Source organism: Mercenaria mercenaria, chromosome 13, assembly GCF_021730395.1.
Source record: "Mercenaria mercenaria strain notata chromosome 13, MADL_Memer_1, whole genome shotgun sequence".
NCBI lineage: Eukaryota > Metazoa > Mollusca > Bivalvia > Venerida > Veneridae > Mercenaria > Mercenaria mercenaria.
The window spans coordinates 60576285-60600977 of NC_069373.1; the positions used below are offsets into that span (position 1 = coordinate 60576285).

Here is a 24693-nt window from a genome sequence, read left to right on the forward strand (position 1 = left end):
ACATGTAGGTCTGATATAGAACCTGTTCCAATGTGGTCAGATGTCCTTGGTGTTCTCATGACAGCCCTGGCAGTATCCCAAGTGAGTGTGACGAGAGAGGCGTACCTGGAGGCAGAACTTCTCCTTAACATTGGTGAGTGCATGTATAGCCTAGACTAGTGTTGGTTTGTTTACTTGTAAACAATTACTGCGAATTTAAAAGGTGGTTAAGGTTGTTAACTTAGAATAACTGGGCCTTGACACTGTTGGTGTGAGCTCTGAGAAGGTCTAATATTTCGATGAGAATAAAGCAGTCAGCTGGCTTGTAGGCTGTTGGTGGTTCAGTGGAGATACAGCTGTTTACAGCTGTTAATTTTGTTCAGTGATGGATGTTAGTACACATGTAGTTAACTTAAATTTGTTTCTGAAGTTTGATAGTTCCCATTTCTAAAATAGTTCATCAGTTTTGGATTAATCATTGTAATGTAAAACATAACCTTTAGTTAGTTTTTATTTGATAAAAGACTTAGAAAACACTTCATGTTTGACCTTAATGTTTCATGTTTTAGCTTTGAACACTTTGTCAAACAATCATGTAACGTATAATTTGATGTGTTGCTTTTCATGTTCACTGTGCTAATTTAAATAATTGAGCCGTGCCATGAGAAAACCAACATAGTGGGTTTGCGACCAGCATGGATCCAGACCAGCCTGCGCATCCGCGCAGTCTGGTCAGGCTCCATGCTGTTCACTAACAGTTTCTCCAATTCCAATAGGCTTTAAAAGCGAACAGCATGGAGCCTGACCAGACTGCGCGGATGCGCAGGCTGGTCTGGATCCATGCTGGTCGCACACCCACTATGTTGGTTTTCCCATGGCACGGCTCAATTCAGAAATGTACTGATTCTATTTGACTGTAGAAATAGCAATGCATCAAGTCTTCAGAAATCATTTCAGGCAAAGTTCAGCGTATGTTGGTGTATTTGGGTAAATATCAACCCCGACATGCTGCTCAGTCCTTGATAGATGCTATCAAGATATCACACTCCACTGATCACAATCTGGGGTAAGTTTTAACAAAATTATTTCAGCAGGGCATTCTGTTTTCTGACTTTTTTATCTCAATAACAATCCATTTTGTTTTTTCTTTCAAATGAAGATAGCTGAAACTGCGATAAAGTTATTGTTAATAATATTATACGTCATAGGAAATTGGCTCTTCCATGAAAATTTATAAATGAAGAGGAAATGGGTATGACACAAAAAGGCAGAATTTTTAGTAGATGTTGTGTTAGAATCAAAAAGGTATATAGTAAAACCTGAATAGGAAAAAGTGGCTGCTTACAGCAGATAATCTATAGAATGAATGACCATTTTGGGAAATGAGACACTAGCTGCTTAAGACAGTTTGGCTGTTTAATAGAGGTGACTGTATTCTAAACAATGAGTCTTTGCTGAATATTGCGTGGTGCATCTGAACACCAAACAGTTAATTTATTCAATAATAAAATCATAGTTTGGGATATGATACTTCTTGCAGACATTATGGATTATGATTATTTAATTTCTCTTTAACTTTCTGGAATGCCATTCTGTTGGTAGTCATTCTACAGTCTGTGAAATGAAGTACATGTACAAAGTTTTCAGCTAAAACTATATGGCTATTATCCTTATGTTTTACAGGTTAATACGGCAGGCCTATCTAGAGATAGCTCTGATATATATGTACAGCAGTGGTATTGCCACAATGAAGGAAGGATCGTCTATAGATATATACAGTGGTGCTGAAAGTGGCAGCGAGGACACCTCCAGTGAAACTTCCAAGAAAAAATACTATAGGGTAAATGAATATTGATTGCTGTTATTTTGCTTTATTGCATTTTCATAGGAGTTAGGGAGCAGATTTTGCTCTCTCACCTTTGAGACAGAGATATTGAAAAAAGTATAGGTGTGAGATAATCTTATCTCACAGACTACTACAGTCAAACCTCGTTCGCTCGAGCTCAGATAATTCAAACACTACCCTTCACTTGACCTTATCGTCAAGTCCCGGCCGGCAAAGTCCCTGTGTCATGTATATTGTTCGATGGCTCGAACTACCGATAACTCGAAAAAATTCTTTCAGTCCTGACGAGTTCAAGTTAACAAAGTTCAACTGTATATTTGAATACATAAAAGCCGTATGTTTGGCGGATGCACAATATTTCACATATAAAACACATGAAAATAATGGTAAACTGAACTGTGAAAAAGTAAATCTACAATGCTAAAAATGTTGCGGATAAGGAAATCACACTCTCTGTTTGAGATATATCCAAAAACTAGGTAGAAGCTTGTTTTTGGACAAAATTCAACCTCTGATGGGATTTTGTTATCCACAACTCATTGTAGTGGTACATTCAATTATGTCTGTGAAATAACAGATGCCTTTGAGAAAGAGCCAGTGAAGTTAGATTGGAGGCTGCCAACCAAGAGATTATGCATTCAATCCTTGGGCGAAATTTTGGAGCACAGTTACAATAAGTATTCAGTGGTTGAAGATTTGTGCACAATTTTATCAAACTTTAAGAAGTGCCCTCATTGATTGTGCAATTGTTTAAAATTAGATTGCTGAAAAAGGTCTTGCACCAAATTCAGTTTAATTACAAACATAATTCTGTTCTTGTCAATCCTGATTTTACACCGCATTTAAGAAATAAAGTTGAAAGACAGAACAAAATATATTCTGAACTAAATATATTCTGTGTATATGAATCGGCCTTTCAAAATTTTAATCGTTATTACCAAAAATGCACAACATTGCATTGCATTTGTCTGCAGAAGAGATACAAACCATCCAAAAAGCAGTCGAAAGATAGTATGAATGAACAAGAGAAGGAACGACATGCTGCCTGGCTGGCGATACGTTCTGCTGCTGCTGTTGCCAACACACAGCGTAACAGGTTGCTGCTGATAGGTGATGTTAGCGTAACATCACAGCAGCTGTCAGAGAAGGCTCAGCAGGAGATGCCAGATTTTGTTGCCCTTGACCTTGTTGGAGGTTACGTTCTTGGAGAGAAGAAGAAAGTCTATAAGAGTAAGTGTTTAGCAAATATTAGGATGTAGGGAGTATAAAATAGTTCAGTCCTTCCACTCATTGTTAGTATTCAGTCACCTACAAGAATACAGTTTTATTACTTTAATTCGGTGATCTGAACTAGCAATTTTAAACATAAGGAAGGGCAATTTTCTTGCTGAGACAAGAAATGTAAAAGGAGTACATGACTTGAAAAAATAAACACCATTGAAAAAAATCATTGTAAAGACATCTGTTCTTTCTTTCTTTCATTCTCTTATTTATTCCTAATTAATATGCAATTTACAGATGAGATAGAGGAAGAGTTAGCTCCCTTGGTAGAAGCACAAGAAGTGAAGCATGTTGATACCTATGAGGAACTGATACAGAAAGCTAAAGAAGCAGCCAATGATCTGAGCTGGATACAGTTCCTAGGTATAATATTTTAACAGTGGCAAATTTGAAGAATTAATTACATCTAATTAGATTAAAAGGAAAATTGGTTACGGTTTATGTCTACAAATATTCCCACTGTTCAATAATTTCCTATGTTTTTTTAGCAGGAGACTTGGTTGACTTTCAAAAGTTTTGTTTTACTTTTAAGGAAAATTTCTTTTTGTCTAGATTATGTTTTGCAGTTTACTTAAAAAAAACACACTTAATGCTTAGAGTCAGATCCATTATTATGTCTGATGGACAGGATGATGAATGGAACCAAACCATACCTAGTTAAATCTTTGTTCTGAAGCAACATAATTGATAAATTTTATAAAAAAGTCATTCTAGAGCATAGAAAAAAAACAGTTATACTGATTACAGGTTATCAGACAATTCTTCAACGTCTGTGCAGTACGTCTACTATATCAGCATCAAGTGGAAAGCAGGAGGATCGTGTAAACCAGAACTCATCTGGTGACCTTGGACCTGAGTTTGACCTTGGATTCATCAGTCATGCTGAAAGTGACACATCACTAAATCATGATGTTGTGAGGTAATTTGTCTTTAACTACTTTTCTGTTAACAAAAAGTAAAATTTGAAAATTTTGTTGACATTGCATCTATGGGGTTTGAAGTTATAAAACAGTGTTTGGAGACCAGGTACAGAATTTAGCTTTGTCTTTGGTCAATTTTAAGACCTTATATAACTGTTTCTAGTGACCAGGCTCAGAATTTAGGTTTATCATTGGTCAGTTTGAAGACAGAGCTCAAAGTCAGCCAGATGCTTGAATTGCAGTGAAAGCTTATTTGAGTTCTTTTAGTGTGTTTCCTACAAAAAACCTGTAATTTTTCTGATGACAGATGGGCAAGATTTTACCCTAGCTGGGTTTGAACCTTGGACCCCAAGCTTGAGTTGCAGGCATTCATTCCATTTCTAGGGCTGTCCAACTAATATTAATGTAGTGTTGATTTTCTTTAGGCTGAATCATTGTTTTGTTAATGAAATATATGTTATTTTTAGATCCATGCTATTCTCTGGTACTTGGACAATAAGGCTGAATAGAATGCACAGTTACTTGAGTGACAACCTAAATGCATATGGAACAAATTGCTGTGCTGTATATCCTCCTGCCGATCTTCAACTTCCTCTTTCGTCTGAACCAGCCACGGAGCTCCAACTTGTAACCAGGTCATACGAAACAAACCTGACACATCCTTCAGACATTGAGGCAGAAACACAGATACAAATTGATATAGAAATACCAGCACCAGGTATATCTGTTACAGTTGAATCTGCCTTAGCTGTCACCTGTTTTAAGCAGCACTTGCCTTTAAGCAGACAATCTTGTTCTTATTTCCATCTGACTGAAGCAGCCACCTGTCTTCAGCAGCTTTGTTTTGTTGCTTAATAGAGGCGTGAATGTGCTAGCAAGTTCGCTGCTACCCCAGTAGGTTATCTTGTTTTTTAGTTCATTTGATAATGAAACAAACTTAATGGAGCCACTAGTTCATTTGTTTAGGTTGATTGTGAAATAATTTTAAGTTTTACACTGTCACAACTGCGTTTCTAATCAGATTGGTTGTTGCCAAGTAGATCCATGACATGGTTTCATTCTGAGACTTGTATAAATTTAGAAATGGGGTTAGTATCTTCTCCCAGTTCTCCTTGTCAACTGTTGTTAAAGTAAAATTTGAGGGAAAGCATTAGTGCCAAGGCAAATTCACATGGCAGATTTAACAAATATTATGAAAAATAAAGTTACTGATATTTGGCTTTCAAACAGTTCTTACAGATGCAATACAGTAATGTCTATTGAACTTACCTCATGTTTTCAATGGAATTTGTCTCAAGCTTTTCCAGGCTAATCTTATAAATCCTTTTAAACTTACCTCATTATTATGTCTCCCACCACACAGTGGTGTGGGAAACATATTGATTTACTGCTGTCTGTGTGTGTGTCTGTGTGTCAGTCTGTCACAAATCTTGTCCACACTCTAAGTCAAATAGTTCTCATCCGATCTTACCAAACTTGAACAAAATTTGATAATAAGTCCTCGGCCAAGTTTGATAACTAGCCAGATCAGCCCAGGCACTTTGGAACTATAGCCCTTGAATTACCAAAAATACTGATGCCAGTGATACAGGTTTTAATGCATGGTTGACTCAGATACATAATGAGAGGCCATTTACTCCAAAACTTACTCCAAACCTGTCAAAGGTATATTTTCTGTGAGTAGACAGTATTATAAAGACAGACTTACTATTCAGATGATTAGGCAGTTGTGGAAGAATGCGCTTTTTTCAAAGCAGCTCTAATTTCTTTAGAACTTACCTCATGAATTCTTTAGGACTAACCATCAATTATTTGAAAGTCACCTAATTAATTTTTTGAAAGAAACCTCTAAAATCCTTTAAAATTTGTATCTCTTAAATCCATAGGATTTACCAAAATTCTTTGGAAATTACCTTATAAATCCTTTGAAACTGATCTCCTAACTTGTATATCTACCTACAGGTATGCCTCCGCTCCCACCTGGTAGCTTGAAGAATTCCACGAGACCTGCAGACAAGCCAATTGTGTCAGCTACAGACAATGAGGTCACTTTACAGTGGTATCAACCTTCCCTTGAAGAAACTGACCCAGCCAGGCCCGAGGCTTCTGGTCCAGAAAGCAGGGTGTTACTGATGTATGCATTAAATATGAAGAGTGCAAGCTCTACCAGTGCTTCTACAAAGATATCTTGGGTGCAGATATCACAGCTTAATGACCTTCATGACAGGTATGTAACATTTGGAGCAAGGCATGTAAATTATAAAAATGTGCCAGGTTTCAAAACATGGTTATAAAATTGATGTCTGTTTTGAGGCAAATGAGAGGGCAGATGAATTGACAAATGAGTGGTTCCAAACTTGTCTTTTCTGCTAAATAACTTATTATATATATATTTATATTGAAATAAAACTTTGGCCCTATTACTGAAAATACAAAAACATTGTTTTCTTCAAGTTAGGATAAAGAGAATAAAATGAAACAAAGACTGTAGGATAATTATATCAGTATCAAGGTAAGGACTGGACAAAAGTCAGTGGGGTACAAAATAAGGTCTGTGTTTTAAATAATAAAACGTCTTTGTTACAAGAAGTAAAAAAAACAGTTTCTACTGGTCAATTATATTACTATAAAGAGAATCAAACAAAAAATAAATTTTAGGAAGCTAATATCAGTACAAAGGTTGAGACTTTGATGGGGCCAGTTTAGTCAAGGCCACTGTCTTATTCTTTAAAATAGAGAACAAGTGTGTTCAGTACTTTAGTAAAGTCAAAGAGTATCAAATAAAACTTGAGCTATAGGAAGCTTATATCAGTACCAAGTTTGAGATTGCATATTTGATGAATGAGTTAAAGGTCAGGTCACTTCTTCAAAATTGAAAAGACAGTGTGTACTCAGTAACTCAAGACAAGTCTTCAGATTTATGACAAGGGTAAGGACTGCATGAGATGTTAGGGGTAAAGGTCACTGTTGCTTAAAAGCAACAACTGTTTGTTGATTTTATACAAAAAAGCCATTTAGATGCAGATTTACAACGTATTTTTCAATTGTTTTCAGTCTAAAAGCCTGTTTTTGCCCATTTTCCTGTCTGTTGTTTTTCACTGTACACTTAACCCTTACCCTGCTAAATTTCTATAAAGAACTTGTCCATCTTTCAATTTGGACAGTACCATTAACTGTTTAAAGGGGTGCTTACTGAATAGCGAACAGTGCAGATCATGATCAGACTGCACGGATGTGCAAGCTGATCATGATCTACACTGGTGGCAAAGGCACAATCAGTCGTGTCCAGCATGATAAGGGTTAAATGTTGGTAGCTTTTCAATGCAAGATTGTCAAAACATAAGTATTTTGTGCAGTCAAATAATATGTGAAAATATCACAGACTTTTGCTATAAAGAGCTCATTTCTTAGAAGTTGGGTATAAATGTCATTAGTTTTTTTAAAGACTTTAATGTTGCCAAATTTTACAGTACTCTTATGTTCTTTGCTAGACTAGCTCCTAGACTATGATAAATCTTTTTACATTTTTATGACTGAATGTAGTGAACTGAGCCAGTCTATATCATATGTCCAATTCCATAGACTGATAATTTTAACATCATTCCTCTGTGAAAATCTCTAAAATACACTGGCTTTTGTCTCTATGGAATTGAATTTGACAAAAAGGGGGAAAATGTAGAAATATATTTATTATCAGTCTAGTGGCTAGTCTAGTTCTTGGCCTGAAGTTTAGTTCATGAATGTTAAATTTGTGTCTGTAGGTTGGCAGTTCTGATGCAGAGGGCAGAAATCTATCTGCCAAGTGAGAAGGGGAAGAAGAAAGATGTTGTTGCTACAGCCCCAACCCCTACCCCCAAAACAAAGAAAAACACACAGAGAATCAAAGCCTTGTCACCAAAAGTCAAGAAAGATGAAACTTTAGAAGTAAGTTTTTGATATAGATTTAAGTCTTTGGCTCATTGTTGTTATATTTTCTGGTCCTTTTGGAGCATGGAAAACATTCAGTTTTACTGTAATAGCATTCTGCTTAAGCCAGTGTTAGTGGCCTAGATGGATATTGCACATTTCATTACCTCTTAAACAGACTCAGTCAAACTGTCTGCTATTACATTGCCTGGTTGCATTTCTATGCTTTCAAAGGACCTTTTCATAGACTTAATTAAATGAAAATGTATTTCTTTTATTCATTAATATAATAGAAACAGATGGTGATAAATCAAGTCCTTATTAGAAGATTTACCCAGAAAATTGGTTTGCTGGACTTGAGGACTGAAACATTGACCACGTTATCCTGCAAAGTTTTTCAAAAGATGTACACAGCTAAGTGCAAAGGGATTGAAATAAGGCACTCCTTAAAACATGTTTGAACTTCCCTTTTTTTCAAAAGAAAATGCTGTTACAGAATGAATTTATTTTTAGCGCAGCTGGCTTTTTATTTAGGAAGAAAGTTTGAAATGTTGTGATAGTAAAGCCTGTAATACTTAAAGAGATAAGAAAGTGTCAATGATTTTGACTTTCACTGTGCTAATTTACATGTAAAACAAACTGCACCTAGAATTATAATCTTTTATAAAGGCATACTAAGATTTAAAATTTTGTTTCTTACTTCCAGAATTTATTACGTCAATGTATAGATGACATAACAAACATCCTAGGCTCTACAGCTGAACCCGATACATCCTCTTCAATAACAGAGGTATTTTTGTATAAATTTGTCATTTCTTATCAGATTTTAAAAAAAAAACCTGTCTGGCATGAAAACCAATTCTGAATACTTTTTTTCTGAAGAAGTAATAGTTTCTCAGTTTAAAAATTCAGAAATGCTTTAGTCATTTTCAAGGGAAAGGGTTGGTTTTCAAATGAAAATGGCAAGCACAACTATTTAACCAAAGGAATGCAGAGAAAAGAAAAAAAACTATAAATTTTTTAAACGTTTCAGTAATTGGTAAATGAAACTAAAAGAATTGTGATATGGTATTAAATCAGTTAATGTAGCCATTTTTAGAAAATATTTCAGTTAAACATTGGCACACCCGTTAACCGGTTCCAAGCAAAACCGTTCGTGGCGGACAAAACAGTTCACCCATATTTTTGCCGGTATCTGCATTGGGGCAAGTATTCTCCATCCAAGAATCGGTTGGTGCAAAATATGTTAAAGATTTTCATTTCTGTAAAAAGTAGCATGAACGAAGAACATGTAACATGCTTCCCGTTTAAAAGTAACCTATATTTAATAAGTTATTACGAGTTAAAAGTGTGATTTTGTTGAAAAAATGTGAAAACGAAAGTTTATCACGGTATATTTAATTCACTTTTCAACTTGGGTCTATTGTATTTATGTCAAACTTTATAATAATGTTTGCCCTGAATATTGTCCAATTTTTAAGCGACAAAACGCAATATTCATCAAGTTATAGACATTCAAACATGACGTGGTCGAAAAAAAAGTGTGGCGGCAGTGCACAGCTCAAAATTATTTGTGCTGGGAGCAAGAGCAGTCCTGTGTTGTTGTTTTTATTTTACTTTAATAAATGGTCTAAATAGTGATATCAAGCCTGTTACTCATTGTAATCTGACAAAAACAAATGGTACTAGCACAGCAATGTTCAGAAAATACAGCGGGGATGACATGATGCAATTCGTATGCATATAGTGATGTAAAATACGCGTATAATGATTATACACATCACCAGTCCATAGTTGGCACTATTAAACCAGCACATGTATTTTGTAAAAAGAACATATTTTTGGATTTTAATCGGGCTTTTCTGTCAGTCAGTGTTGGAACAGGCTCGAACCACCAGCAATCTATATCTCCCATTGTTTTGCCTTTATCCCTTGCAATTTTCTTTCCGTCTATGCCAGTTTTGATAGGGTTTTCCACTACATAGTTTGCAAACATCTTCATAGTGTCTACAAAAACACCTAGTAGTATTGGTTCCAATGCGTCCTGGGCTATGATTGGTTTAGAAGGCACTGCAAAGTTTATACTTGAGTTTTGTGTAGAACAATCACCAAGAACTTGCTGCAAACTTACAACTTGACCTGTATTTCGGGGACCAGCCATGAAACGCAACAATTTCCCATGGAACAGTTTGTAACCAACTTTTGTTTTAGCTCACTGTCACAAAGTGACAGTGAGCTTTTGGTCTGGATGGTTTGTACATCGTCGCGTCCGTGATATCCGTCTTTTTCCGTCTAACTTTTGCTTGGACCATTAGTGGTCAAATTTTTTTCAGTGGATCTTATGCAAATTGGGTCAGAATGTTCCATCTTGATGGAAATCATAGGTAGTTCGAAACTGTCACGTGACCATCAAAAACTAGTCAGAGTCTAAAAATAGAAAAACCTTGTGACCAATCTAAGGCATAATTCTCAGATCTTTATATAAAATTGCTCAGACTGTCATTGATGATATTTGGTCCAGTTTGGAACTGGGAACGTTCGTTTTATAAAACTAGGTCAGTAGTCTAGAAATGAATAACTTGTACCTTCTAGCCATAATGATCACAAGACTTCATGTAAATTTGGTTCAGAACATTTCACTTGATATCATAGGTCACGTTTCAAACTGATACTTGCAATAAAAAACTAGGTCGTAGTCTTAAAAATAGAAAAACTTGTGAACTCAGAGCCATTTTTATGGATTTCATGAAAATTGTCAGAACATTCTGACTGGATGAAAGTAGACAAAGTTCGAAATGGTTCACAGTGCCGTCAAAAACTAGTCATAGGTCAAATAATAGAAAAACCTTGTACTCTCTAAATGCCCTATTTTTCAAGATCTGTATGAAAGTTGGTTGAATTTTCATCTTGTTATATTAGGTAAAGTTTGAAACTGGTCGTCGTAAAAACTAGGTAAATAGTCTAAAAATAGAAATGTAATGTTTGACTCTCTAGTGCCAATTTATGTCAGAGATCTTCATGAAAATTGGTCAAATGTTCAACTTGTGTATCTAGTTCAGTTCGAAGTGTACGTGCTTCAAAAACTCTAGGCTCAGTACTCCAATAACAGAAAAACCTGTGACTCTTCTAGGCCATATTTTCATGGATCTGTAATGAAAGTGGTCTGAATGTTGTCTGAAGATATTCTAGGTAACAAAGTTTCGGAAAGTGGGTCACGTGCATTGCAAAAACTATTCCAGAAGGTCAGATAAGGAAAAAACTTTTGACTTTTCTAAGAGCATATATTGCATGGATCTGTATAAAATGGTCTGAATGTTTTTGATATTTCAGTCAAGTTACGAACAGAGTCATGTGCGGTCACAAAACTAGGTCGTAGCGTCAAAAATTAAAACTTTGGACCTTAGGGCATACTTGTGAATGGATTGCATAAAAAATGTTAGAATGTTCACTTCTGAAGATATAGATCAAGATTAAACATGGTCCACTGCTTTAAAAAACTAGTCATTGTCAAATAATAAAAAAACTTGTGACCTCTTAAGAAGCAACTTTTCATGGATTGTATGAAGTTGGTCTAAATGTTTCAGTCGATATATAAGTCAAGTTTGAAATGGTCAATTAAGCGGACAAAAAACATAAGTCAAGTAAATGGTCGAAAAAATTAGTAAAATTTTTGACCTCTCTAGAGCTCCTGTGTTTTTATTTATCTTATGTAATAATGATCTGAATGTTTCACCTGATGATTATCTAGGTCAAGTTTGAAACTGGCATGAATGGTTCAAAAACTAGGGCACAGTATATGTATATAGATGAAAAACTTATGATCTCTCTAGAGCCATAGTTTGTTCACTGAGACTTCATGAACATTAGTGAGAATGTTTCACATAGAATGATATCTATTATAGGTCTAAACGGGCTTTACGTACTTCGTGAAACTAGGTCTAACCAGCATCTATATCTATGTAAAACCTTTTGACCTTCAATCTTGAGACCATTTTGATCAAGGTTCTCATGAAAATGTTCAGAATTTTTATCTGATAATAACTAGGTCAAGTTCCCAAAATGGGTCGGCAATTGAGACTGAAAAACTAGGTCACTTGGTCAAATAATAAAAAACGACGTCAACTCACAAACTGGTCATTTGGGAAGAGGTGAACGATTCATGGACCATCAGGTCCCTTTTTTTTAAAAATTCGTGCATATATCTCAACCGGGATGAAGAGGATTTCGAAGACCATTCTACAAAATCGAGGAACAACAAATAACATGTTTTCCATAGGGAACTGTTTACTAGCGACTAGTGATAGCCATTTTTTTTATATAATTCTAACTGACCATGTTCATGTAATGTTTCTATTACCTCAGGTATATTGTCATAAATATCAGTTAAATTTACTTCAGGTGGGTCTGTTTCTTCTGAAAAACAGGGAGAGGATTCTAATTTGAATGTTGAAGTGTTTCCTAATTCCTTGTTTTCGTTAACATTTAGTGAAAGGTTGTCTTCTGCTACTTCAGATAAAAAAAGAATTTTCAGTGTTGTTTTCTTCAAGAAGAGATATGTGTAACTGATTGTTTTCATCAACGGATAATATATATGACACAGGTTTAATACATTCAAATATTTTTGTTCGATATCTAGTTTTTCCTGTACGACAGTCAAGCTCAAGTTGTTTGTACTTGAACGTGTCAAACCTATGGCTATTACAGAGGTGCTGAATTAAGTGCCTATAAACGTCAGCTGTTGTATTGCAGTAGTAGCACAGGTTCATGTGCATTGTGATCCTGAAAGAAATATCACAAATGATATAATAAAGTAAGTGGAACGTTCCTAAATGGGAAGGCATCACATCAAACTACCGTACCACTGTAAACATAATTTAAAAATGTATGAAGAAGTGTTGATGATATATTACATTGTTAGACGGTTGTATGATTTATATATGCTTTGATTTACATCTGTTTGTTAATAAAAATTAGTGTAAATTGCTGTTGTCTGATTACAAACGTTATTTTTCATAGCTGGATATCACTATTTAGATCATTTATTAAAATAGACTAAACAAGAAATTCAATGATTGGGACCCGCGAAGGTCGAGTGGATGGCCCAAAAAATATACACAAAAGTGTAGAATGTTACCAAGCAAATTTTTCTTAGTCAATATCAAATTATGAAAATAATCTCGTTGGGGGGAGGATGGGGGGCGGGGGTTAGTTGTAGAAAATGGAAAATAAAAAAAGAAAACAAATTGGGGGGGGGAGAGGGGGTTGACGGTAAGTGGCGACCAGGTAGGACCACATACATGTTATAAAAGTTGAAAAATAAAATAATAAATCTCCATGTGGTGTAGAACTGTTGGTTTTAACAATTAAACAATAATTTAATTCAATCGAAAAACAAACACTTTTAAAGGTCTCACGCGTTACTGTATGATATTTCAAGTTGAGAATTTATGAGTTACGAGAAATGCTGCAGACGAATTCTTTCTTTCAAGGCATAACTTGAGAATTGACACAAATAAAAATGAGGGTCACGCATATCTTGTTAAGTCTATATTCAGTTTGGAATTCTAACCTGCTATTTACTGGAATGCTGAGACGAATTTTACATTAATCAGCACATATGAGGAATGACCAATCAAAAAAAAACTTACGGGCATCATCGCAGTATGTGGTTCTGTTTCTTCAAGTTTCATGAATTCTACCAAGTTTACGAGAAAGTGCGCGGGATGGACGGACTGACGAGGATGACGACGGACAAGCTTCAATAACCGCCGATCTCGGCGGGATAAAGAAACAACTGCTCTTGTCGCACAATAACTTAATGTGCATGCCACATTTTTTTCAACAGTCATGTTAATGCTATAAGTGATATTGGTTTTGTTGCTAAAAATTGGGACAATATTCAGGCAAACATTATTATAAGGTTGACGTAATCCTAGACTAGTTGAAATGAATTATATTCACGTGATAACTTTCGTTTTCACATTTCTAACAATCAACTTTTAACTTCTTAACTTACCAATATAGTTATTTAACGGAAGCAATGAAAATGTCTTTGTTATGCACTTTTAAGAAAAATCTAACTTTGTGCACCACCGATTTGGATAGAGAATACTTACCCATGCAGATACGGCAAAAATCGTGAAACTGTTTGTCCCACGAACTGTTTTGTCGGAACGTTACGTTGATTGAGCAAGCAATAATAAAACACTGAAGCTACCTTTGAGCATCTTTGCATGCTCAATTAAAACTTGCTATGATTGTTTGTTTTGTGATAAAACACATTACATAAGAGGCAATGTTGATCCTAGTGTATAGTAACTGTGTTCAATACAAATATGTTTCTGATCTAACATGAATTCTTTTAGATCCATTGTAAGCAGAACTGAAGTAGAGGCATTGATCCAGTGGTCTCAGAAAGCACTATCTCGTGCATGGATGCCAAACTGTTCCATTGTATTTATTGGCATCTTATTGAGCAAAAATAAAACTCTGAATGTTTCATCATTCTATAAGATTAGTGACTGAAGTTGTTCTATAAACATTCAGCATTACATGTATTTAAGCTGTGGTAGACAATTGATTAACCACAAAAAACACAAATGTGATCAACTTTATCCCAAATAGGCGTAACTAATTTATGTGAGAGTACTTATTGAAGTGGAGTGACTGAACTAACATTGTATGGTCATCATGGTGACAGAATTATCAGGATGGAAGAAATATTAACGGAACATTGATACAAGTTGATCTACGGTTTATATATTCAAATATCATAATATATTTTATGTTCCTTGCATCTGAAAGAACTGGAAATTGTTTAGTTCATCTTTGACAGAAGTTAATGGCATAACACAATGCAGTATAATACGATTTATTTTACATTTACATTTATCTTAATGTTTTGAAGTTAAACATATAATATTTTTACCATCTTGAAAATATCAGTATCTATTTATGTTTGACATGGTCTGTTGGAAAATACATACAGAATTTTATTCATCTCCAAATATTTTTAAGCATGAAAGTAACCGCATCAAGCTGTCAATGAGTGACATTAAGGTTCATGAAAAGCATTATATAATCTATGCACAGTTTAGAATTGAATTTGTTTATAAATTAAAGTTATTCATTGATTATATATTTTATTTTCTTTGAAAGGATATATAAACTAAAACTTTATTTAAAAGTTTACAATTATCCGCAGTTTTTGTTCTAAAAAATGCATTTGAATAATTTCATATATATTTGACAGCTATTTTTTCCGTCCTCCATACAATGTATATCTGTGATAATGTCTTATGGAATCTTATATTGTTAAGAACTGATTTAAAAAATAAAGAACAAAACTATTAGTAAGTGTTGTGTTTTATTTAAACATTTCTGTTCAACAGATAACGTGTAAACCAAATATTGACACAATGTATGGCCCTAACATCAAGCACTGTAGCAAAAATATGGTGTAATGAATATAATGTATTCTTTTAACATGTTCTTGGTACAACCAAAATACAAAATGAAAACCGAATACCGGTAATGTAACACACTTCTACATTGTATTTTATTTAGAAACACAAATTTCAGATTCTATCATGCTATATAATATTACTGTCAGAAAATGCATTACAATAACACTGGTAAATTTGTTACAATCTAACAAAAAATCTAAACAGAAATAATCCAAACCTTCTGTTTCATCGAGTACTGCAAAGGAAGAATTTTCTTTGTATATAAATGGAGCAAAATTAGTAATAATATACAACATTTAATACTCGGCACAGACATACTAGTACTTATTTTGTCAGGGAACTTTACAAATCCAGTGGTACACAAGATATAGTAACATGATGCAGGATAGAATTGGTACTTTAATGTAAAGATAAACAAGAATGATGTCAATGAGAGGTCACCCTGGCTCAACACTTCTGAGCAAATTTCAGCGCAAAAATAACAATTAGAATTTTACCTACATTTTGCAAGAAGTTAGCCTCATTTTGAGAGCAACATGTACAAGGCTTAAGCCACTTTCATGAATTTGTAGCAAATGGCTCATTTGGTAAATGGCAGAGAAACCCCTGTCAACATTGTACTACACATGTCCCCTGAAAACACTTGACAGAACAATATAAACTTTATAAAAGGGGCTTATTCAAAATATAATATTTGAAAACGAAAATTCTGAAAATAAACACATTTGCAGTTTATACTGATGTGTACCAAGTTTCATTTTAATTGGATGGAAATTGTAGGAGTTGAGTACACAATGTACAAAATTAATGTAGTTGTAATAGTGTAATCCGAGCCAAATACACAACAAAGTGTAACAGACAAATGAACTGACTAACAGTTCAAACACTATGTTTCTCCTAGGCCTTGCACACGGGAGGTTACGTATAAAAAAGACAAAATGTGCATCAAGTAAACATAAATGTATCATAACTCTAAGGTGTGTTTCCGACAACACTCTTGTTAAACACTGGAGCTTTTTAAAAAAAAGCACGTCTGTCCTTAACTGAGCAACATTCTCATGAACAATATCACAGACCTTTCTTCAACAGTATGTACACCAACAAAATATTTCTCTAAAATCTGGCTAACACAGAAAGTGCCAATAACCAGGCAGTATTACCCATGTCACAACATTTTCTTTAAAAGTTTATACTTGTATACACTATCAGTCTTCTATGTAACATCAATTAGATGATGAACATGTTCCTGTCTGATTCATAACTTGCATTTGCACAGTTTATATAATAAGCTCAGCTGTTTCACTGCGAGTATTTAATACCAATGTTAAATGTAGCACTTTCATTGTTTTCATCGTTCACATTCTCCCCAGTATGTATCACAAATACTATCTTCGTTACACTGTGACAAGTCTCCCCACAACATTGTGTCTGTACCTGAAATAAATGATTATATAATTAATGAAATTATCTGTTAAACAAAGAATGAAATCCTGGTTTTGTATTCCTTGTCGTAACAAAAGATTTATTGCGGTACTGTTTGGACACAATCTGGATGTCAATTTTAAATTTTGTCTGATGTCCTCTGTTCTGGTTTATTTACCACTGGTCTGTATGCATAATTATACCCACTGGTCTAAAGTCACATGACTAATGATAACAAGAACTGTTGGGAGGACAGCAACACTCGACTTTTCAACAGCCTTGTCACAAAAGAAAATTAACTGAAATAATATGAGTTGAAAATGGGGCATAAATTTGTATAAAAAAAAAAGCAAAACCTAGTTATGGAACCTTTGCACTGCAAGTCATCACAGTTTATAAATGTGTGAAGTTTAAATCTGCTCCAAGTGGTTACTGAGATACCATCTTACGTTTAAAAATGAACCACATTAGGACGCTGACGAATGGGTGAGTGCAATAGCTTTACCTATTCTTTGAGTAGTCTAGCTTAAAATGAATTGCCTTGTAGGTGAGTCAAAAACACATATCTACCAGCAGTGATGTCTTAACAGTAAGGCATACACTATTAAAGACCAAAACACTAGATTAAATGGGCAATAGCTGCAAACGTTTGGATTTGATTATTCTTTTTTCAAGTTATTTTCAAGTTGAATTCAAATTGATCCTTCATAACAGAGTACTTTGAAATTTTTGTATTGTAAAATTATCTCCCATGTACTTTGAGATAGGAAAAAGCCGACATGTCTACATGTTTGAAAGATAAAATGATTTTTAGGACTTAAGAGTCAAAACATCACATATTTCATCAAATTTATAGCAGAGTAGAAAACAAGACATTAGCCCTCTTGCTCTGTGAAAAAGGGAAGTGTAAAAAACAAACCAAAAATATTGCCATGGCTGCCCAAGCGATCAGTTAAGCTCTCCTTGTAAGTTCATATGGTGAATTTCCTGGCAGGTATGTGGGTAGAAACACTGGACAAGTTTTCTAACATGACAACATAGGTGGGGCTCAATTTACCCACAGGTGTAAGGAATGTAATTCAAGGTAAATTACTTCCTCCACTTTGCTAAGGAGGCCCCCTCCCCATTACTAATCTAGCAACTAGGTCAATTAAATTTATACAAACCTGCAATATTGAGTCTTGGATAGGGAAGGGTGGCACTTCTATAAAACATCCAGTAATGTCCATTGTTCTGAGCTTCAAGACATGGTCGACATGGCATTGACACGTGATAGCCTACAACATTCCCACTGAAATATGAAAGTGTATGCATGACATTGTATACAAATTGGACTTTGCAAGAATGTAATAGGATAGATGAAAAAATTGTAAAATATTAACTGTTCAAATGTCACACTTTGCTGGCCTGCTCCCCATTTGGCATGGTAATAAATCATTTATTTATTTTAATATTTAAAGGATGAAAAGCTAGTAATTGTTGTCAAGTTTAATGTCATGTCTCGGGTGACAAAAGGGGGTATAGTTTCAAATAACAAACCGATCATAATGATGGTCATAATGACACTAAAGACGCTAACCTGACCTTGATCTTAAACATATATGTTCTGATATACCGCATCATGACATGCAATGATTCTGTTAGATATGAACAAAATTCAGCTTGAAGTATGATAGATATTACCTTTGCAAGAAAGAGGCAATCAAGTTGAACCAATTGCAAAATCTGAGGATGCTTCTGACCAAGTTTGGCAAACTAGCACAGCTAGCTAGAGAAAAGTTTTTAAAGGTTCACAACCATTGTCCTTTTGAAGCTTTAATGACCCCTAAGTGCAGTCAAGCAGAATTATACTTAAAAGAACTTGAGAAAGTTTGTGAAAAAGCTTGGAGAGGATCCATTGATATGTTCATAAAGAGAAGATGTTAGGTCTTTTTAAATCTATTTTTAGCTCAAATGGGCCCTAAAAAGGGTCAAGTGGGCCTATCTAAATAAATCTGAGAGAGGTGGCAAAGATGCTCACGACAAAGTTGGTGAAAATCCATTAAGTGGACTGTGAAAAGAATTTGTTTAAAAGTGTTTGTTATTTTCAGCTCTGGTGGCCCCTGAAAAAGGTAAAGCAAAACCATCTAAATAAACTTGAGGGAGATCCATACAATGAAGCTACAGACCAAGTTTAGCAAAGATCCATCAAGCAATTCATGAGAAGATGTTTAAAGATTTTTCTATTTTTAGCTCAGGCAAGTAGAACTATTTGAACAAACTTGGGAGAGGTCCTTAAATACATACGGATGCTACAAATCATCAAGTGGTTCATGAGAAAGTTCTTTAATAAAGAATTTTCTATTTTTAGCTCTAGACACTAAAAGGGGCCAAGCAAAACAATTTCAACATATCTGATGAAGGTCTGTACAAAAAAACTGTCAAAGTTTGGCAAATATCCATCAACTGCTCCAGAGAGGTTGTCTTTTTCTATATCTTTTCAGCTCTAGCATCCCCTAAAAGGAGACTAGCAGATCAATTTTATCACATCTAAGGGAGATCTTTACAAAGATGCTACAGCCCAAGTTTGGTGAAGATTCATTCAGTGATGAGAGAAGTTGTTTAATAAAAGGCTTTCTAGATTTACCTCTAGCAGCTCTTAAACATGGTCAAGTAGAACAACTCTGAGAGAGGATCATATAAAAAATCTAAAGACTAAGTTTAGTGAAGATCTAACAAGTTAATGAGAAGAATTTGTTTAATTCTACTTGGACCTTATAAGGACCTTTTAAGTTATATCACACCCTGCAGAAAGTTCATCACCGATCATATTTTCAATTATCTAAAGCACAGTGAAAACACCTGCTATTGTTGATCAATTGGAAAGCTATGTTTGTATTAAAATGGTTATATTTTTGTTTATAACAAGGAACAGAAATTATTTGGTCACTTTGCACTGGATGTTTGATGTACTGACCTCAAATTAATAATTATGGGTCATTTACCAACCATAAGTAAACTCTGAATCAAATGTGATCTTAGACCTCAAAATAGATACAATGTAGGGGTCATCTGCTGGTCATCATCAACACACCTATCAAGTTCCGTGTTCCTAGGCCCAAGCATTCTCAAGTTATAGTTGGGAAACTGTAATTGTTATTGGTCACTGTATCCTTGACCTCTGACTGACTGACCTCAAAATCAATAGGGGTCATCAGCTGGCCATGACCATCCTCCCTATCAACTTTCATGATCCTAGGTCCAAGTGTTCTTCAGTTATCATCTGGAAACCGTTTAACTGTTCCAGGAGACTGTGACCTTGACCTTTGACCTACTGACCTCAAAATAAATAGGGGTCATCTGCTGGTCATGGCCAACCTCCCTATCAATTTTCATGATCCTAGGCGAAAGCGTTCTTGAGTTATCATCTAAAAACCGTTTAACTGCTCTGGGTCACTAAGAGACCTGGAGCAACTGACCTCAAAATCAATAGGGGTCATTTTCTGGTCATAACTAATCTTTCTATCAACTTTCATGATACTAGGCCCAAGCGTTCTTGAGTTATCATCCAAAAACCAATTGGTCTACGGAACGACCAACATACCGATTAATATCTACAAAACAATATACCCCACATTCTTCGAAGCAGGGCATAATAACTTTCACCAACTCACTGTTGCAATCTAAACTATCTAAAACTCCCTTGACCTTTCTTTTCTTGGAAATAACAATCATTAAGAATAAGATTAATTACCACTGAAGACAAGCTATATTTTGTATCTGGCATCTACATTTGTCTGTTCTGAATTTCTCATCTGTAAGATCCACCAAACTAAAACAAAAACATGCAGTGATGTATAAATGTATGACTAAAGAAACTGATACACACAAATGGTAACAGAGCTGGGCTTATTTTACTTACTGATAAAAACATTTTAACTATTTAATATTATACAGATGGTGTGTTTCACATCTTTGGTATGACACCTCCCAAACTCAAAGAAGACAACTTGTTCTGTGTGCTCTGGTTGAAAGAATGAATGAAGAATAATCTTCAGAGTTATGAAGGTGTGTAGTAATTTGAAGAAGAAGAAGAACAGACCTGGAGGTAGTCCAAATAATAAGATATTTAGGACAGCATGAAAACTTGAGACTTTCCGCAGTGAATTGCCCCAGCAGGAATGTTAAATATAAAATGAGTAAGGCTGTGTAGGCACCTGGGTAGAACCACCAACCATCCACAACCCAGATAGATGGATACTATATTGGGTCTACACTGGAAATGTTGGGTGCAGAAGACCCATGGACATTATTACCTACACAAAAGAATATAGACACCGATTACTAGTGATAGAAATAAACATAAATGATAAAAAAAGCAAAACTCACCTTCTGTCAACCTGGTCTGTAGAATATAACTCAATCTTTTCGTCTGCAATAAGAAATGATTTCATCCCTCTGTCACAAACGCTATTCATACAACACAAACATTCCAGTGTGTAAACTTCTTCTTTTCTAAATGAAGGATTAACACAATTTTTTTCTGAACTGTCAAAATCAGCCATGACTTCAAAACGAAAGTAGAACTGTCACTTTTTCGCTATCTAAAGACTAAAACCACGTGAGTCCGAATGAAATTTTCTTGATTTACGTTAAAAATATTATTACTTTATTTCTCTGTCTTTAAGAGCAAAACTGTTTTCTCTTTCTCCCTGCTCTGAAATACACACAATTACTAGGACGCTGCGTCATGCACGTGAAATAAGAACTAGCAAACTTAAATTCTTTTTGATTGGATTAGACAATCTTGTTTATTGTTATGTCATTTTTCATTGGTCTGTTTGACTTAGTTGCCTGGTAACAATCATAGCATGTTTCATGACCTTTCGTGAACCCGGTCGACCTGTTTTTGACACATATCCCAGCATTCTTACTACTTCCTGTTGTAGGAATATACACAAATAATTGAAACAGCGACTTGTTTGACATTTAAATGGTTATTTTCGTTTTATAACGAATCTGTATGCATGTCATAGAATGGGATCTGAAAGGAAATCAAAAAAGGAGAAAGAGTTGATGATAGAGTTCGAGAATCACTCAAAAGGTAAGCGCTAATTGGATTTTAATTGAAAACTTGAGTGTACTTGAAACTAGGAAATGATGCTTCAGTCACAAATTATGAAGGACCATCTAATTGTAACAGATTATATTTACATTATCTGGCCATTATGTAATTATATCCCTCAATTTTTATCATTAGTTTAAACCTCTGCTAGTACTTTTAAAAGGAGTATCTATGGAGTAATGTATAGAGGAGTTAAAAGGAGTATCTATGGAGTAAAGGGTTAAGTATCTAATGTCATTTAACCACTGACTTTTTAGAATCATTTTGCATGAAATTTGCAGCTGTAGATGTTAACTATACATCATTCTAAAGGTCTCTGAGGGTCACAAACTTGTATGAATCCAAACATAAATTTACAATAGAAAGTATGCCATCAAAATCATTTTTTTTTAATCCATTAACAGCTAATCAAGATATTTTCAAAAATTAAAAAAAAAGTTCTTATTACCACCACCAGAGTTCTTTAGAATGATCAGTGGTATTTTCTTATGTTTAAAGAGAAATCAAGAAAAAAATCATTGTTACGGAAAAAGTAGATCAAACAGAAAGTTTGATATTGTATGAAGAAAGCACTACATGTATGAAATCTAAGGATCATGATCAGTGATTGTTCCTATGCAAAGATTTAGTGTATATAAAAAGACATTTTTTTTTAGAATTGGCTTGTATTTAGCCTAACTCAGTTGCTAACCGGGATGGGTCCTTTTAGGTTTGATATTTTTGTTCAGATATTTTAAAGTAATCATGGCATGATGCTGTACTAAACATCATATTATATGGAATAACCTGTATTAATTAATGGAAGAAAGTCAGATCTTTTGGTAAAGTAGTCTTGTTGTACTGTTAAATTGATTTCACCTAACTGTCTTTTCGTTTGTGCCAGTCAAAAACTGTTTTACAAAGGAGTTTATGTAGCTATCACACAACTTGTTATAGGGCTTGAATATGTTGGAACATTTAGTATTATTGTTGACGAAGATTTCTACATTGCCCCGGTAATATAGTTCTTGTACTGTCTAGTTCTTATGGTGTATTCCGGGACAGTGTTTGACATAGGTAGCTGATGCCTGCCTCGCACTACCTTGTACAGAAACATCAGTTGCAGATGGTGCCATCTCTGTAGGGTAAGGCCAAGTCCCTTCAGCATAGCAGTAACATATCCGTCTTGTCTGCATCTGTGGTTTTTGGTGATAAAGTGCACTGCAGATCATTTCACAATGTCATCATGCATTTGTCTGTCATTGTTGCCTTGCAGATCAGTGTGTCCTGTACTCAGTCTTGGATGAGTGATACATGGGCGGTTTTGTATATTATTCTGCTCATTACATTCAATTCTTGTTGATTATAATGTGTCTCACAAACTTGACAATTTTGTTGTCACTAGAGAAATACTGGAAGAAAAGGACCATGCAGACAGGGTTATATGGAATGGTCCTGGAGGGCAATGGAAAGTGTTGCAAAGGAGAATGTCTGTACTGTGAAAGAGAAAGCTAAATGTGCAGAAATACTGTGCCATGAAAAAAATCATTTTGACAATAATTAGAAAAAAAAAGCTATGTGTAGTGATAAATTGATAATATTATTCTTACTCACTTATTACACAGATTGTCAGAACATTATTAAAGATATGTTAGACCCAAATTCATATTTGAAAATAAGAACAATTATCATACATAATTTGCATAAACATAAAATTAACAAGTTTTAAATTTGTGTATTAACAGTAGTTACAGTACAATAGTACACACAATCACTCAAGACATGTATAATTAAAGACAGTATCATTGTGTACTATCAAATAGTTTTAAGTATATATTAAAACATAGGGAAAGATGTGCATTACATATCTTTAGCAGAACATACATGATTTACAAGATTTGAATGTAAAGATATGTTACTGTGAACAGTATATTATTATACAAAGCCCTAGAGACAAATCAGCTGGCACAGATAAATTTTATGAATAAGTCTGATCTAGAATGTTTCATAATTTATATAAAATATCTCATCAGCTGTTGCCAGCCAAAGCACTAACATGCAGCAGAGTATCTCGTTTTATTAGCTCGACTATTCATAGAATAGTGAGCTATTGCACTCGCCCATGCGTCGGCGTCGGCGTCTGCGTCCGCGTCCGCGTCCCGATTTTGGTTAAGGTTTTGTATGTAAGCTGGTATCTCAGTAACCACTTGTGGGAATGGATTGAAACTTCACACACTTATTCACTGTGACAAACTGACTTACATTGCACAGGTTCCATAACTCTATTTTGTTTTTTACAAATTATGCCCCTTTTTCGACTTAGAAATTTTGGTTAAGGTTTGTATGTAAGCTGGTATCTCAGTAACCACTTGTGGAATGGATTGAAACTTCACACACTTATTCACTGTGATGAACTGATCTACATTGCACAGGTTCCATAACTCTATTTTGCTTTTTTACAAAATTATGCCCTTTTTCGACTTAGAAATTTTGGTTAAGGTTTGTATGTAAGCTGTATCTCAGTACTTACTAATGGGAATGGATTGAAACTTCCATACTTGTTCACTATCATGATCTGACATGCACTAAGCAAGTCCCATAAACTCTTACTCTCTTTTTTTTCAAATTATGCCCTTTTTCGACTTAGCAGTTTTTGGTAAATTTTGTATGTATCTGATATCTCAGTATCCACTAATTAGAATGGATTGAAACTTCACACACTTGTTCACTGTCATGATCTAACATGCACTGTGAAGGTCCCATAACTCTACTTGGCATTTTTACAAAATT

The 24693-nt window shown here is 34.7% G+C and overlaps 3 protein-coding genes across 18 annotated transcripts in view; 2 read left to right on the plus strand and 1 right to left on the minus strand.

Annotated features, from left to right (window-relative positions):
• Nucleotides 1-8812, plus strand: part of LOC123530286 (cilia- and flagella-associated protein 54-like) — a 112642-nt gene extending 103830 nt beyond the window's left edge. For all 15 annotated transcript variants that reach the window (XM_053521975.1, XM_053521977.1, XM_053521976.1 and 12 more), the window contains 10 exons: nt 9-133; nt 937-1045; nt 1663-1819; nt 2800-3055; nt 3344-3469; nt 3854-4025; nt 4494-4744; nt 5989-6253; nt 7788-7950; nt 8639-8812. In XM_053521975.1, coding sequence (XP_053377950.1) covers nt 9-133; nt 937-1045; nt 1663-1819; nt 2800-3055; nt 3344-3469; nt 3854-4025; nt 4494-4744; nt 5989-6253; nt 7788-7950; nt 8639-8797 — 1783 coding nt within the window. In that variant the 3' untranslated portion in view covers nt 8798-8812. The remainder of the gene's footprint in view (nt 1-8; nt 134-936; nt 1046-1662; nt 1820-2799; nt 3056-3343; nt 3470-3853; nt 4026-4493; nt 4745-5988; nt 6254-7787; nt 7951-8638) is intronic.
• Nucleotides 8813-15285: 6473 nt separating this feature from the next.
• On the minus strand, nt 15286-21603 carry LOC123529694 (protein FAM72A-like). Its single transcript, XM_045310146.2, has 4 exons — nt 21189-21603; nt 20554-20631; nt 17987-18111; nt 15286-16832 (listed from the first exon to the last, which is right to left on the minus strand). Exons 1-4 carry the CDS (start codon nt 21362-21364, stop codon nt 16747-16749), a joined length of 465 nt encoding a protein of 154 aa, XP_045166081.1. The 5' UTR covers nt 21365-21603; the 3' UTR covers nt 15286-16746.
• A 140-nt stretch (nt 21604-21743) lies between these two features.
• LOC123529692 (SLIT-ROBO Rho GTPase-activating protein 1-like) overlaps nt 21744-24693 on the plus strand; it is a 117289-nt gene continuing 114339 nt past the window's right edge. Inside the window, exon 1 of one of the 2 annotated variants that reach the window (XM_053521992.1) lies at nt 21744-21903. In XM_053521992.1, the coding sequence (XP_053377967.1) occupies nt 21837-21903 (67 nt within the window). In that variant the 5' untranslated portion in view covers nt 21744-21836. Of the gene's footprint in view, nt 21904-22088; nt 22144-24693 lie in introns of those variants that run through there. The other variant, XM_053521994.1, reaches the window with a different exon arrangement.

Bases quoted from the DNA above. Each gene is read 5' to 3' on its own strand.
- LOC123529694 (XM_045310146.2), bottom strand. From the start codon at position 21,364: ATGGCTGATTTTGACAGTTCAGAAAAAAATTGTGTTAATCCTTCATTT. The intron at 18,112-20,553 runs GTAATTAATCTT...TTCATATTTCAG, and splicing joins AATATAGCTTGTCTTCAGTG to TGGGAATGTTGTAGGCTATC. The intron at 16,833-17,986 runs GTTTGTATAAAT...CATTTATTTCAG, and splicing joins TCCAAGACTCAATATTGCAG to GTACAGACACAATGTTGTGG.